We start from the raw sequence: 11675 nt of genomic DNA, 5'->3' as shown, positions 1-11675 counted from the left end.
ATAAAATGCATGACAAATTTTTTTTATGCAACAATGTTAAGGGAGGAGCATATATTAAATGCTTTTCTATTTTTAGACTTCGAAATCACTTTTATATACATTTTAATCTTTTTCTAGTACCACTTTTCTGAGAGGTTTACTTTTTGCAAACTTACATTTGAATATGTAAAATTTACATATAAATAAAATCTTTGTTATCTTTAAAAAAAAAAAAAAGCCCAAATCACATATTTATAAGATAAGGAAAATGTTTTCAAAATATTATAAGCAATAAAAGTTTCAACATTAATCAAAAATGTTTTGTATATTGGCAAGACCAAAATAAACGAAGAAATAAAGTTTTCTAATTTAATATAAATTTTCCATTGTTGTAGAAATATATATTTTTCAGGATACATTTTATAAAGTAATTTAAGTTATATTTATTTAGCCTTATTTGTAATGGGGGGAAATGAGTTGATGACCATACTTGAGTCCAGTTTTTATTGTTAAAGCTATGTTCCAGTAAAAAACAACACATGGTATCTTCACATATCTTCTTTTAGTATTATAGATCATTTTGTGATTATTAGGCTTAAATCCAGAGAAACAGACAAAGCCGACTGAGGCCTGTTTAGGTTTAGGAGGACAAACTGAAAGAGCTGATGTACATGCACTGATATTGTGCAGCATATCAGGTGATGGTTACATTAATATAATAAATTCTTGTAAAGTAATAGGAATTTAATGTAAATAATGTTCCTTCATTATCAAATAATTTAGTAACTATATCAGACTGCTGTTAAGCCAATAATGAAAGAATAGTGACTTAATTCTATACAAGATATTGGCATTATTCCAAATAAGAAAACTATGTGGGGAGAAGTTGTTTATAAATTAGCCTCCATGACGTAAGCAATTGTTGATATTTTGAGAGTTTGATTAAGTTTTTCAATTTTATAATTACACATTAAAATAATTATATGAGAGAAAATGAAACAGGGGATAATATTCTAGATAGATAAGTTACTTATAAGAAATTCATTATTAGTCAGGGGTTGCCACAGCGGAATGAACCAATTTATCCAGCGTATGTTTTATGTAGTGGATGGTCATGTCTTTTCACTGTGGGGGAAACCCGAGCACCCTGCGGAAACCCACGAACTCGGGGAGAACATGCAGCTTCCACACAGATATGCTGACTTACCCAGTCGAGGCTTGAACCAGTGACCTTCTTGCTGTGAAGCGATCATGCTACCCTCTGCACCACCGTGATGCCCCTTATAATTCATTCATTCGTTCATTCATCCTTTCATTCATTCATTTTCTTTTTGACTTAGTTCCTTTATTAATCCGGGGTCCCCACAGCGGAATGAACCGCCTTATTTCCAGCACATGTTTTACGAAGCGGATGCCCTTCCAGCTGCAACCCATCTCTGGGAACTTATTGTCTTATGCAAGTAATTTTAAATTACTATTTAGGGAATTAAAATGAATAAAATTTAGACCATCTTTTTCTATTATGCATTCAGCAATACTGATGTTTTAATATAATAAATTTAGTTTTTCCAAATAAACTGTCAACTTATAAAGAAAAAAAAAAGTATAAAAGTCAATGGTTACATGTTTATAATTTTTTAACTCGAAAACGTGCCTTGGACTGATTTATTCTGATAAATCCCTTACCCAAAGAGCACGACACATTATTTAAGCAACTCCTGAGCACTTTCTGTTTTGTGTTTAACAGAATAAACATAACCAAACTGGATTGGGACATGAAAGGGAATGATGATAGAATTCTCAATTATGTGCAAACTATTTAACAAACTACCTTTAACTTACCTACTTACTTGCACTGAAGTGCTGAAACCTACATCCTAAAGTTTTTACTCTCTATCAGGTCAGAGGGTTTATTTATAATTATTTTATCACAATAAAGGACTGCTTTCAAATTTTTGGCTTTCTCAGGAGCAGACGTTGCCATCATTGGACTTAAACTTAGAGAGCAGCAAATAGAGTACATCAAATAATTTGTGTTACAATGCTAGTTGCTCAAATAATAAAAGAAAAAACTAAACAATAGTGTCATCAAGACTTTCAAAAAAGGGGAAACAATGAGTGAGACTATTAACGCCAGTCAGAAGAGAGAACCAAGTCAAATTTACTGTCCCACCCATAAACACTGCATTAGAAGCCAGAGGTCCAAAGTTTGCCCCATACAAGAGCTCATTTGCTTTATTTTGACTGCTATGCCATCATAAACTGTGAAAATAACCTATCAAAAAAGGCTTTAAAACCAACTAAAATCCTCTGTTGGCTGTCACTTCAGTGTGACTTCTGCTAATCAGTAATGGCCAATACTAACAAATATTGTTCATGAGTTCAACATCTAGCTGTACAAGAAAACAGACAATCTGACCTAAGTGAAGTAATAGTTACAATAAACAGATTTTTTTTTAATGATATTTATGTAATTTGTATTTTAAATATACATTTTTTCCCCCAACATTTCTTTATTTTAAATGTTGAGGAAATACTTTATGCATCAAAAAGTGCTCATTATTAAGTGTTAAAAAGTTTTATTTTAATCTCCTAATAAAAATATAATTAAGCGAATAACTTCATAAAGTCTGAACGCCTCACATAATTGGTACGTTTTTTTTTTTTGTTTTTTTCTAATTTGATGCACACATCATGCAATACATACGTGAATACATATGAATATACACAAGTTTTTTTATTTTTTTATTTTTAATCTAAATATGAAAAACTGAAACTAGCCAAATTTAAACCAAATATAGAGCCTAATAATGTGACCGATGTAACATTGAGCCAGCTACTCTATCTCATATGTTTTGGGCTTGTTCAAAATTAAAGAAAATCTGGCAGCTAATATTTAAATTTCTCTCGGACACATTAAATACCTATATTGAACCTGAGGCCATAATTTCAATTTTTGGGATCACACCACAGTCCTTATGTTTTAACAAAAGCAAGATAAATGTGATTGCCTTTGCTACGCATTTAGCTAGAAGTTTAATATTGCTGAAATGGAAGGAAAAACTTTCTCCAACCTTTAAGTAATGGCTTATGGAACCCCTACACCACCTGACTTAAGAAAAAAAAAATGATATAGTGTAAGAGGCCGTACTGATATGTTTTTTTCTAATCTGGCAACCTGTTTTAGATCACATAAAGAAAATGGACCCACCAGTCAGTTTAAAAGAGTAGAACCTTTCCTTGTTTTTTTTTTTTAAGTTTTAATTTTTAATAAGAACCTACATGTATATGTGTTCAACAGGTTTTGTTTGTTGTGTAAAACAAAAAAGAAAAAGTTGCTGAACCTGACACCTGTCAAAAGCATTTAATCAACGTTTTAAACGTTTCTAATACTTGGATTTAAGATCCAAACAGACCTGTGTGTTATTTATTTTAAAAAAAGATCAATGAAATTAATGGTAACACTTTTTAATTTGATGGTTCATTTGAGAATTAGTAGACTGTCTGCTTAATATTTGTTGATACTGTTTCTTCAACAGACATTTAACACACTATAAGAAACTTTGCAAGTACATGTCAACTTACACTAACCCTAACCAAACAGTCTACTTATAATCTAATGAGAATTATTTGAAAATTTAAATTTAACAAATGGGCCATCAAAATAAAGTGTGACCAAAATAATTACATTGAATGCCCTCTTTAACATGACTTGCAGCAATGCTACAAGCTTTACACATCTGTACACATTTTAAATAAAAGTAAATTATTATCATTTAACTGTATCTACTTGACAGATCTTATTCTCCATCCAATTCAGAAGTTAACCTTTTTGATTTTGAATGTAATGTAGGGCACACCTTTTGTAAAGCTGCTTTAGAACAAAAATCATAGTGAAAAGCTCTATAACATTAATCTTCAAAGCAATTGAATTAGTAGGTGTTTTTGCTAATCTTCTCTGTAGACCAGAGGTCTCCAACACTGTTTCTGGAGATTTCAGTTGTTACCCTGATCAAACACACCTGTCTGTAATTATCAAGTACTGTTTCAGGTGTTAATTAATTGCTTCAGCTGTGTTCTCTGCAGAAAGGCAGATCTTCATGAATAGGGTTAAGGATGTCCTGGAAGGAGACTAAGCTGTTTTAAGCTGTGGCTGAGCCATAGGTGGACGTTCATAGTGGCGTTGGTGCCACTTCTGCATTGTTTGGAATGACTGTCCTGTTGAAAATGCTCTGGACTGGGTTTTCATTATGGTAAGGATATCTCTGTCTTCTGCTTCACGGTAAACTCTGATTGCTCCACTGGTGTTTCATCTTCAGGATGGTAGATGATGAGCGCCACATTGGTTTCCAGCAGACATGATGCTTGGATTTGAGGAATTGATAAATATAGAGAATTTAGTTTGTCACAGTCTAAAAGATTGGTCAAAGCTCCAACTGAACCATCTCAAAGAGTATTCAGCAAAACTAAAATGATTCTGACATAAATTGCACAGAAGATGTATTACAAACAGTGCAGTGTGGATTGATGTGGCAAAAAATAAGGCTGCAACATGAAATTGGGTATGGAGGAGTCATTACAACAACAACTATTATTATTATTACTACTACTAAGGTAACACTTTACAATATGGTTGTATTAGTTAATGTTAGTAATAATGCATTTGCTAACATAAACAAACAATGAACAATCCATATACTATAGACCAATTCCAGCGTTATGGGTGTAACATTTGCAATAAAAATTCAAAACATAAATTCACATAGAAGGTAAATTAACATTATATTGAAATATGTGTTTATATCTTCCAAAACTGCTAACTACAGATTTGTAGGGTCAGAAAAATATCAATCTGTAAACAACTTTTAGGTTTTAAATAAGGAAAATTAACATTTGTTATGCATGTGACTAAAAAGTCTTCGAGTTTACAGTATAAGGCAAACTTTGTAAAAATTCTGTGAATTAATCTGCACAACCCAAAAGAAACAATGCTAATCAAAAGGATTTAAGAAAAAGCTTTGTTATGGATGTGACAGATGTGAATTTGCCACTTGTGTGACTTTGGTAAATCAAATATGATTGTTTGAAAACATTAACAGAGAGACATTTTAGAGTATTTTTTACTGTACTGTAAAATACAAGTCTACATAGACACAGAAAGGGTTTCAATATTTTGCTGAAAACTTTTTTTTTTAAGGTTGACATTTGCATGGAATTGCTCTATGGTATTTGTTCATGCTAGTTACTGTTACAGAAAATACAGTTAAAAATACAGTTGTCCATTGATAATTCACAGTGCAATAACGTTGGCAAGTAAGACCTCGGATGTTAATAATGCATTAGTAAATGTTGAATTATGATTTATAAATGCTGTACAAGTATTGTTTATATATGTATTTCATGTTAGTAATTGCATTAACTAATGAACCTTTTTGTAATGGGTGACCATTATTAGTTATACCAGTTACTGTAATTAAATTTTTTTTCCACTGAAAAGTTGTCACGCTAGTAGACAAGGATGGTTATTTTTTTAGTTTTATTCAAAACAATGCACTTAATTAAAGTGAGGAAGTGGTAGAGTTTTGTCAGAGCTGTTAGAGATCTTCTTCAACAGCTTGTAATGTAAACATCTGATGTTCTTAATGTAAATGGCAGATCTTCTACACCATGTAACCCTTCCCTTGATCAGTGTGAAGGATCTGAAGGCATATAAGGGATGTCCATGGAAAAAGAGGAGAATACGAAGGTTAGGACAACCATCCGAATTCAATGTTGGTGAGGAATGTGAGGATAAGGTGAGCTTTTATAGTGTCCTTGACAATGTGGAACAGGTGCAGGTGATTAGAATGCCGGTGAGGGTTCTTTTTTTATATTCTTTTTTTATAAGGTGATGTTGTGGCGCAGTAGGTAGTGCTGTCGCCTCACAGTAAGAAAGTCCCTGGTTCGAGCCTCGGCTGGGTCAGTAGGCATTTCTGTGTGGAGGCAAAATGAACGAATGAATGAATATTCTTTATTATTGGTTTAGGTCATTTAAATATTATTACTTATAATCTACTTGCGCTGCTTTAAATAAATTCAACAGTTCTATATTAATCTATTCTGAGAAGCACAGTATTATATTTGGCACAGGATATGTATATTTAAACTAAAGAAGAGCATTATTTATCAAGACAATTCCACGTTTAACAAAAAAATAGACAAATTAGTTCAAGACATTATATAAATTCATAATAAATTCAAAGATGTTGAGTAATTTATTTAGTTTTTGTTATTCACATATTTTACATAGAAACTGATTTATTCAACCAAAGAAGGTTTTGTTTGTCTTACAATTTACCATGCTTAAGAAATAAGCTTAAACATTTTAGAAATGTAAGCCAGTATGAAATATAGTGTCATTAATTTGAAGAGTTGTTTTTTTCATGTATTTAAATTTAAAGTGTTATTTTTTTTACTGCTTGATTAGAATATTTAAAGAATTAATAGTTTAATTTCTATTGTGTTGAGATTTATGTAAGTTTCTAGTATCTAAAGGACTAAAGTGGTAACTTAAATTTAGTCATTTAATTACTTGAGTAATGACGTTGCTTTTCAGACAAAGCAATTAGAAGAGTCATTTAAACACAATTTTAATTATTTAATTAATCAATAATTACTTTTTTGAAGTAATGTACCTGACACTGGGTGTAACCTTTACAAAAGATTTTTGCTATCTTAAAGGATTCATATTGGCCTCCGGACCCTATGTCCATTACAATGGACATCACATGTCAGCCTTTTGTGGTTCCTGAGCATTTCATCAAATTTAAAACCTTTTTGTGAAAGTGGACGATTGTCATCCAATCAAATGGTGGTAAGACTTGACATGTTGTAATTTTGAAACAGTTCACTACACTGAAAAACAATATGTCATCACTGCACCCCAGACACAAACGTATGACACATTTACAATGTTTTTATTCTGATTTATTGACACTTTTGCCGATATTTCATAGATTATGTAAAAAGAGGAATTGCACTTACTAAATAGAGTTTAAAATTTTTTGTAACTTTGCAAGTTTAGATCAGAAATGTTTCTAATATGTCTGTCCATTAGGATGGACAATGAGTTTACGATCTGTTACTGAAATAAACTCTCCAGTAATGCTGATTGAACTGTTATATATATATATATATATATATATATATATATATATATATATATATATATATATATATATATATATATATATATATATATATATATATATATATAATTTTTTTAAAGTTTTTAAAAAAATACTCGTACTGATTCATTGCTGAAAATGTCACATGCAGAATATTCAGATCTTGAATTTCCTGAGCGTATAACAAATGGTAATATCTCAGATGTGGACATTATGTGGAGTAATAAGGAAGATGAAGACAAAGTTCGGTATAAACAAGGTGCAATCTATCGAACAAAACCCTCAAAATTAAAGTAAAAATGTTACAATCTTAATGTTTGTGATTTAGAAAAAAAAAAATCAAGATTATATCAGCAATCATGTATGTTTTTTTTTAGTAATTTATTTGGTATAATGTTGTAAAGTATTCTGACCTAATGTCCAATGAAATGGACAAACAATAAATGTACTTAATGGGTGTTGAATGTTGATTTATTATAATTTGGTCTCATTTATAGGAGCCAAGGACTGTAAAAACATACTTTTACATTTTAAGAAACTTTTTTACAGACAATTTTGAAACATAATTCAGGTCTGAAGGGGTTGAAAATGAGCAGGTACACTACCATACTTTTTAGGCATTATATGTACCTTTTAAGTTACCATTATGAGCCATTTACAAATAGTGATAAATTCAGTAACTTTATTTTGAGGAGTCAACAAACTAGCATCATAGCTAATTTGGCTTTTACACATAAACATCGCTTTTCAAGAAAATATGTGAATCGAGTTTTTCCAAAGAAATGTGCTATTCTTTTCTTTCGTCATCTTTCGATGTTCAAGAAACCCGTTAGACAGGAGAAACTAGACAGTTACTTTAGACAGGTTTCACAATGTGATTGAGAGCTGTTTGTGACTGTACTTGTTTTTTAATACAGACACACTGCCGGCCTACCACTGCCTCTCAGGATCATCCCAAAACTTAAACCTGAACAATGTGCATGTCAGGACAGGCCAACCACAGCACAGAGACACCTGCAGATGGTTCCTCCTATTATTCCCTCTCTGTGTGGCGACAGATCTTCTATAACACGACGCATGTGTACAGTATGTAAACACTTCATTTATACAGTTCATCTTGGGCTTCATAATCCTCAGTGGAGCTCATGAAAAGCCACATTTCTGACTTCTGATTGCTAGAAATGATTGTGTTTAGCATTTGAGGAGCTCATTCTCTGTTTTGGCTGACTCTGCCTCTCTGTGTTTACTTAAAGGAAGAAACGAAAATGAAAACTCTGTCACTGTTTATTCACTCAAATGTCAATCTAGACTTAAATGCTCTTATTTTTCCATGGAAGACAGAAAAAGACATGGTTCTTCATGTTGCTATTGACTGCAGAGTTCCAGTTAAACGTTGTAAACTATCAGATACAAAGGAAGCTGTCAATGGGATGGCACCTTTTCAAAATGGTTTATTTTTGCATCCATCCATGGTTGAAAATAAATGTTCTGTTTTGAAGTAGAAATTAAAAAAAATCATTGGATTTACAATTTATTTTAAAGGTGAGTTGATGCAAACAGATTATATGGGATGAATTTAAGCAAACAAATTACATTTAGTTATGTTTAACTTTGTTATAAGTTTAGCCTAAATATAAAAAAAATAATAAAAATAAACTTAGTAGGTAATTTATTTACAAATAGTCAATAATTATCATAAAATGATCTTTATTTTGTTTAAAATTAAAAGTGTAAATTACTCAAACAAAAATTGGGAAAAATCGACAAGTTAATATGTTGAGAAAAGGGTGTCAAAATAAATTTCACTTTGTAAGAGAGACAGCAAGTAATGTAAATAATCACAAATAGATGGCAAGTAACTCATTGAGTTGAACATAAAAACTAAAATAATATCATCTTGTAAAATGTACTGGTGAACTGTAAAATATGCTAGGTTCCACACAATCGATTTGTGTCGGGACAACATGAAAGAAGTAAGTTAAATCAATCACTTTAACAAATTTAGGTGGCTTAAACAATTATCAATTAAGTTGTCCCCATAAAAACTCAAGAATTTTATTGATTTAACTCATTTTAATAAAATAGTTTGAACAAACAATGTTTTTTTTTCTTTTTGAGTGAATGATTTTTATATACAACTAAAAGATCTGTACAAAATACAACATAAAATGTACAACTTAATGGAGCCTTATGTACCATTTTATTTTGAGCATTTTATTGTCTGTGTAGAAGCTGTTTGCTCATGAAAATCAACAGAGGCCAAAAGTTCAAAGTAAGTATAGAATGAAAATAGTCCTTGTGGCTTGACTGGTGTAATTAATCTTTTGGGTGTGATGCGTGATGACTTATTTAATGAACGGATTATGTTCTAAATGGATAGTTCGCCCAGAAATTAATAATTACCATGAAAGTACTCACTGACTCTCTCATGTAGGTTACTTTTATTTTTCTCTCCAGTAGAATAATAACCACTTAATATTCACTTTAGTTCACATTTCTCTCTGGAGTGTTATTCTCACGTAAATCCACCAGAAGCTGCTACCAACTAACTGATAACCCCACCCACCTCTTCTCAAAACCCAACCAATTGTGTTTTCAAAAGCACAGATTGACCAGAGCCCATCTACTTCCCTAAGTCCAACCGATAGTGTTTTCAAAAGCACAGATTGACCAGAGCCATTCCACTTCCCTAAACCCAAACGATAGTGTTTTCAAAAGCACTGATTGACCAGAACCCATCTTACTCCCTAAACCCAAACGATAGTGTTTTCAAAAGCACTGATTGACCAGAGCCATTCCACTTCCCTAAGACCAAACGATAGTGTTTTCAAAAGCACCAATTGACCAGAACCCATCTCATTCCCTAAACCCAAACGATAGTGTTTTCAAAAGCACCAATTGACCAGAACCCATCCACTTCCCTAAGTCCAACCGATAGTGTTTTTTTTTAAAAGCACCAATTCACCAGAGCCCATCTACTTACCAAACGATAGTATTTCAAAAGCAACGATTGACCAGAGCACATCTACTACCCTAAATCCAACTGATAGTGTTTTCAAAAGCTAAGAGTGTGAGTTCAGTTGGTAAGCACTAAAAGGAATGGCATCATACCGACCTGTAGCATTTGTTTTAAAGATGAAATGCAGCCGTAAGTACTTCTGGCTAAAACATTTGCGATTTTGCAGAAATGAGTATACTTGTACATTTTCAGAATGAGCCTATGTTGTTAGACAGAGTTCGCATTATACTGTATGATGGAGGTCCAGGATTTAACTGGTCATGGGTCATGATATATTAACAAGATATATGATAAGTCAACAAGAAGGTTATATCTTCTGACATATTGTGAACTCAAACCAAATTGACAATAGTTGATGTTTGTTTCATATTAAGTTTTCAGGCCTTATTTGACTGAGCACATTCTCTAGTGTAAAAAATTAAAACATTAGCTATAAATGATGACACACTTTTTGGCTTTTTCAGGAGAACATTTTGAGGGGCCACGGTCTTAGCATGAAAAACACAACAACCAAAGATTCAAAAGACCTCAAATTTTGGGCAGCCTGTGTTTGGTTTCTGAGCTCTTGCCTAATTGCATGCAGGGATTGAGTCACTCTGGGCTGTTGCTCGGCCAGTCTCTGAGCTGTAAAACAAACCCAAAGTGGAGTTAACTGCGGTCAAGGTGTGTTATTGTGTGTGTGTGTGCTGGAACAAGAGAACCAGATGATGAGGGAGAACTCTGCATCATCGCATGACATCATCACTCACTGATTCACTTCTCCAATTTACAGGAAACGTTTTATTTTTTTCTCACTTCGTAAACTGAGAACCAAGCCCTCACGGAGATAAAAATACCAAAACAGTGATGCAGGAAACGACCCAACCAGCTGTTCTGCTCAAGAGCTCATATGGTATGTTTCACAACACCAGCAATCATAGCAAATGTCAACCTGACAAGTGCGCTTGATAAAAAACTGCCATGAGCACTGTGAGATGTGTACTTCAAGAACTTGGACTGGAGTAGTGCATGCTTGACATTTTTTCTGTCACCTGTACATTGTGTATAAACCAGATACCAGAGATTCTTCGGCATGTTTCAAAAACAAATGTTTATCTCTGTGAAAATGAAAGATAACATGTTTGATAGTCAATGGCTGAATGCAGTGTGAACTGATTGTAGTGCAACGCCGCAGCCAATTTTCAGCATTGCGTCTGCTGGAGTGTCAATCATCACGTTGGTGGTTATTGCTTCTGATAAAACTGCCATTTATTGAGAGTTGATTGGTGCTTGTTTGTTTTTGCTGAGCTTTGAAGAACAGTTCAAGAAATCAAATCTGTCATCATTTATTAGCACTGGTGTCATTCAAAATCTGCAGGATGTTCTGAATTTTATAAAGAGATTTTTTAAACATTGTACACTTCTTACGTTTGCTAATAGGCTGCATTTGAAGGTTGCTACATCATTGCTTTAAAATATTATCTTTTGCATTCTACAATAACATCAAGAACACCAAAGTATTAATTGTAAAG

The 11675-nt window shown here is 32.6% G+C and overlaps 1 protein-coding gene and 1 long non-coding RNA gene across 22 annotated transcripts in view; one reads left to right on the top strand and one right to left on the bottom strand.

The window, feature by feature from the left end:
- Positions 1–11675, bottom strand: part of LOC147846022 (uncharacterized) — an 885319-nt gene that overhangs the window by 81226 nt on the left and 792418 nt on the right. The window lies entirely within an intron of this gene.
- LOC147846029 (uncharacterized) lies at positions 4093–11563 on the top strand. Of its 21 annotated transcripts, none has more exons than XR_015481210.1 (6): positions 4093–4232; positions 5669–5774; positions 6700–6832; positions 8063–8231; positions 10629–10827; positions 10937–11563. XR_015481210.1 is itself a non-coding variant. In XM_087245142.1 (5 exons), exons 1-5 carry the CDS (start codon positions 4189–4191, stop codon positions 10655–10657), a joined length of 342 nt encoding a protein of 113 aa, XP_087101268.1. In that variant the 5' UTR covers positions 4093–4188; the 3' UTR covers positions 10658–11563. The 21 variants fall into 21 exon arrangements, 1 of the variants encoding a protein (XP_087101268.1); XR_015481200.1 differs by having other exon boundaries at positions 5635–5754; XR_015481198.1 differs by having other exon boundaries at positions 5635–5774.

This window comes from Danio rerio, chromosome 3, assembly GCF_052040795.2.
Source record: "Danio rerio strain M-AB ecotype USA chromosome 3, GRCz13ab, whole genome shotgun sequence".
In the NCBI taxonomy this organism is placed as follows: domain Eukaryota; kingdom Metazoa; phylum Chordata; class Actinopteri; order Cypriniformes; family Danionidae; genus Danio; species Danio rerio.
Note: the sequence above shows the minus strand (reverse complement) of the source record. Positions and strands in the feature narration are given on the sequence as shown.

What these genes read in the sequence shown, in the direction of transcription:
- LOC147846029 (XM_087245142.1), top strand. Translation starts at nt 4,189, where the DNA reads ATGACTGTCCTGTTGAAAATGCTCTGGACTGGGTTTTCATTATG. An exon ending in TAACACGACGCATGTGTACA is followed by an intron (nt 8,232 to 9,374) that starts GTATGTAAACAC and finishes TTGTCTGTGTAG; the next exon opens with AAGCTGTTTGCTCATGAAAA. An exon ending in ACAGAGGCCAAAAGTTCAAA is followed by an intron (nt 9,418 to 10,628) that starts GTAAGTATAGAA and finishes TGGCTTTTTCAG; the next exon opens with GAGAACATTTTGAGGGGCCA.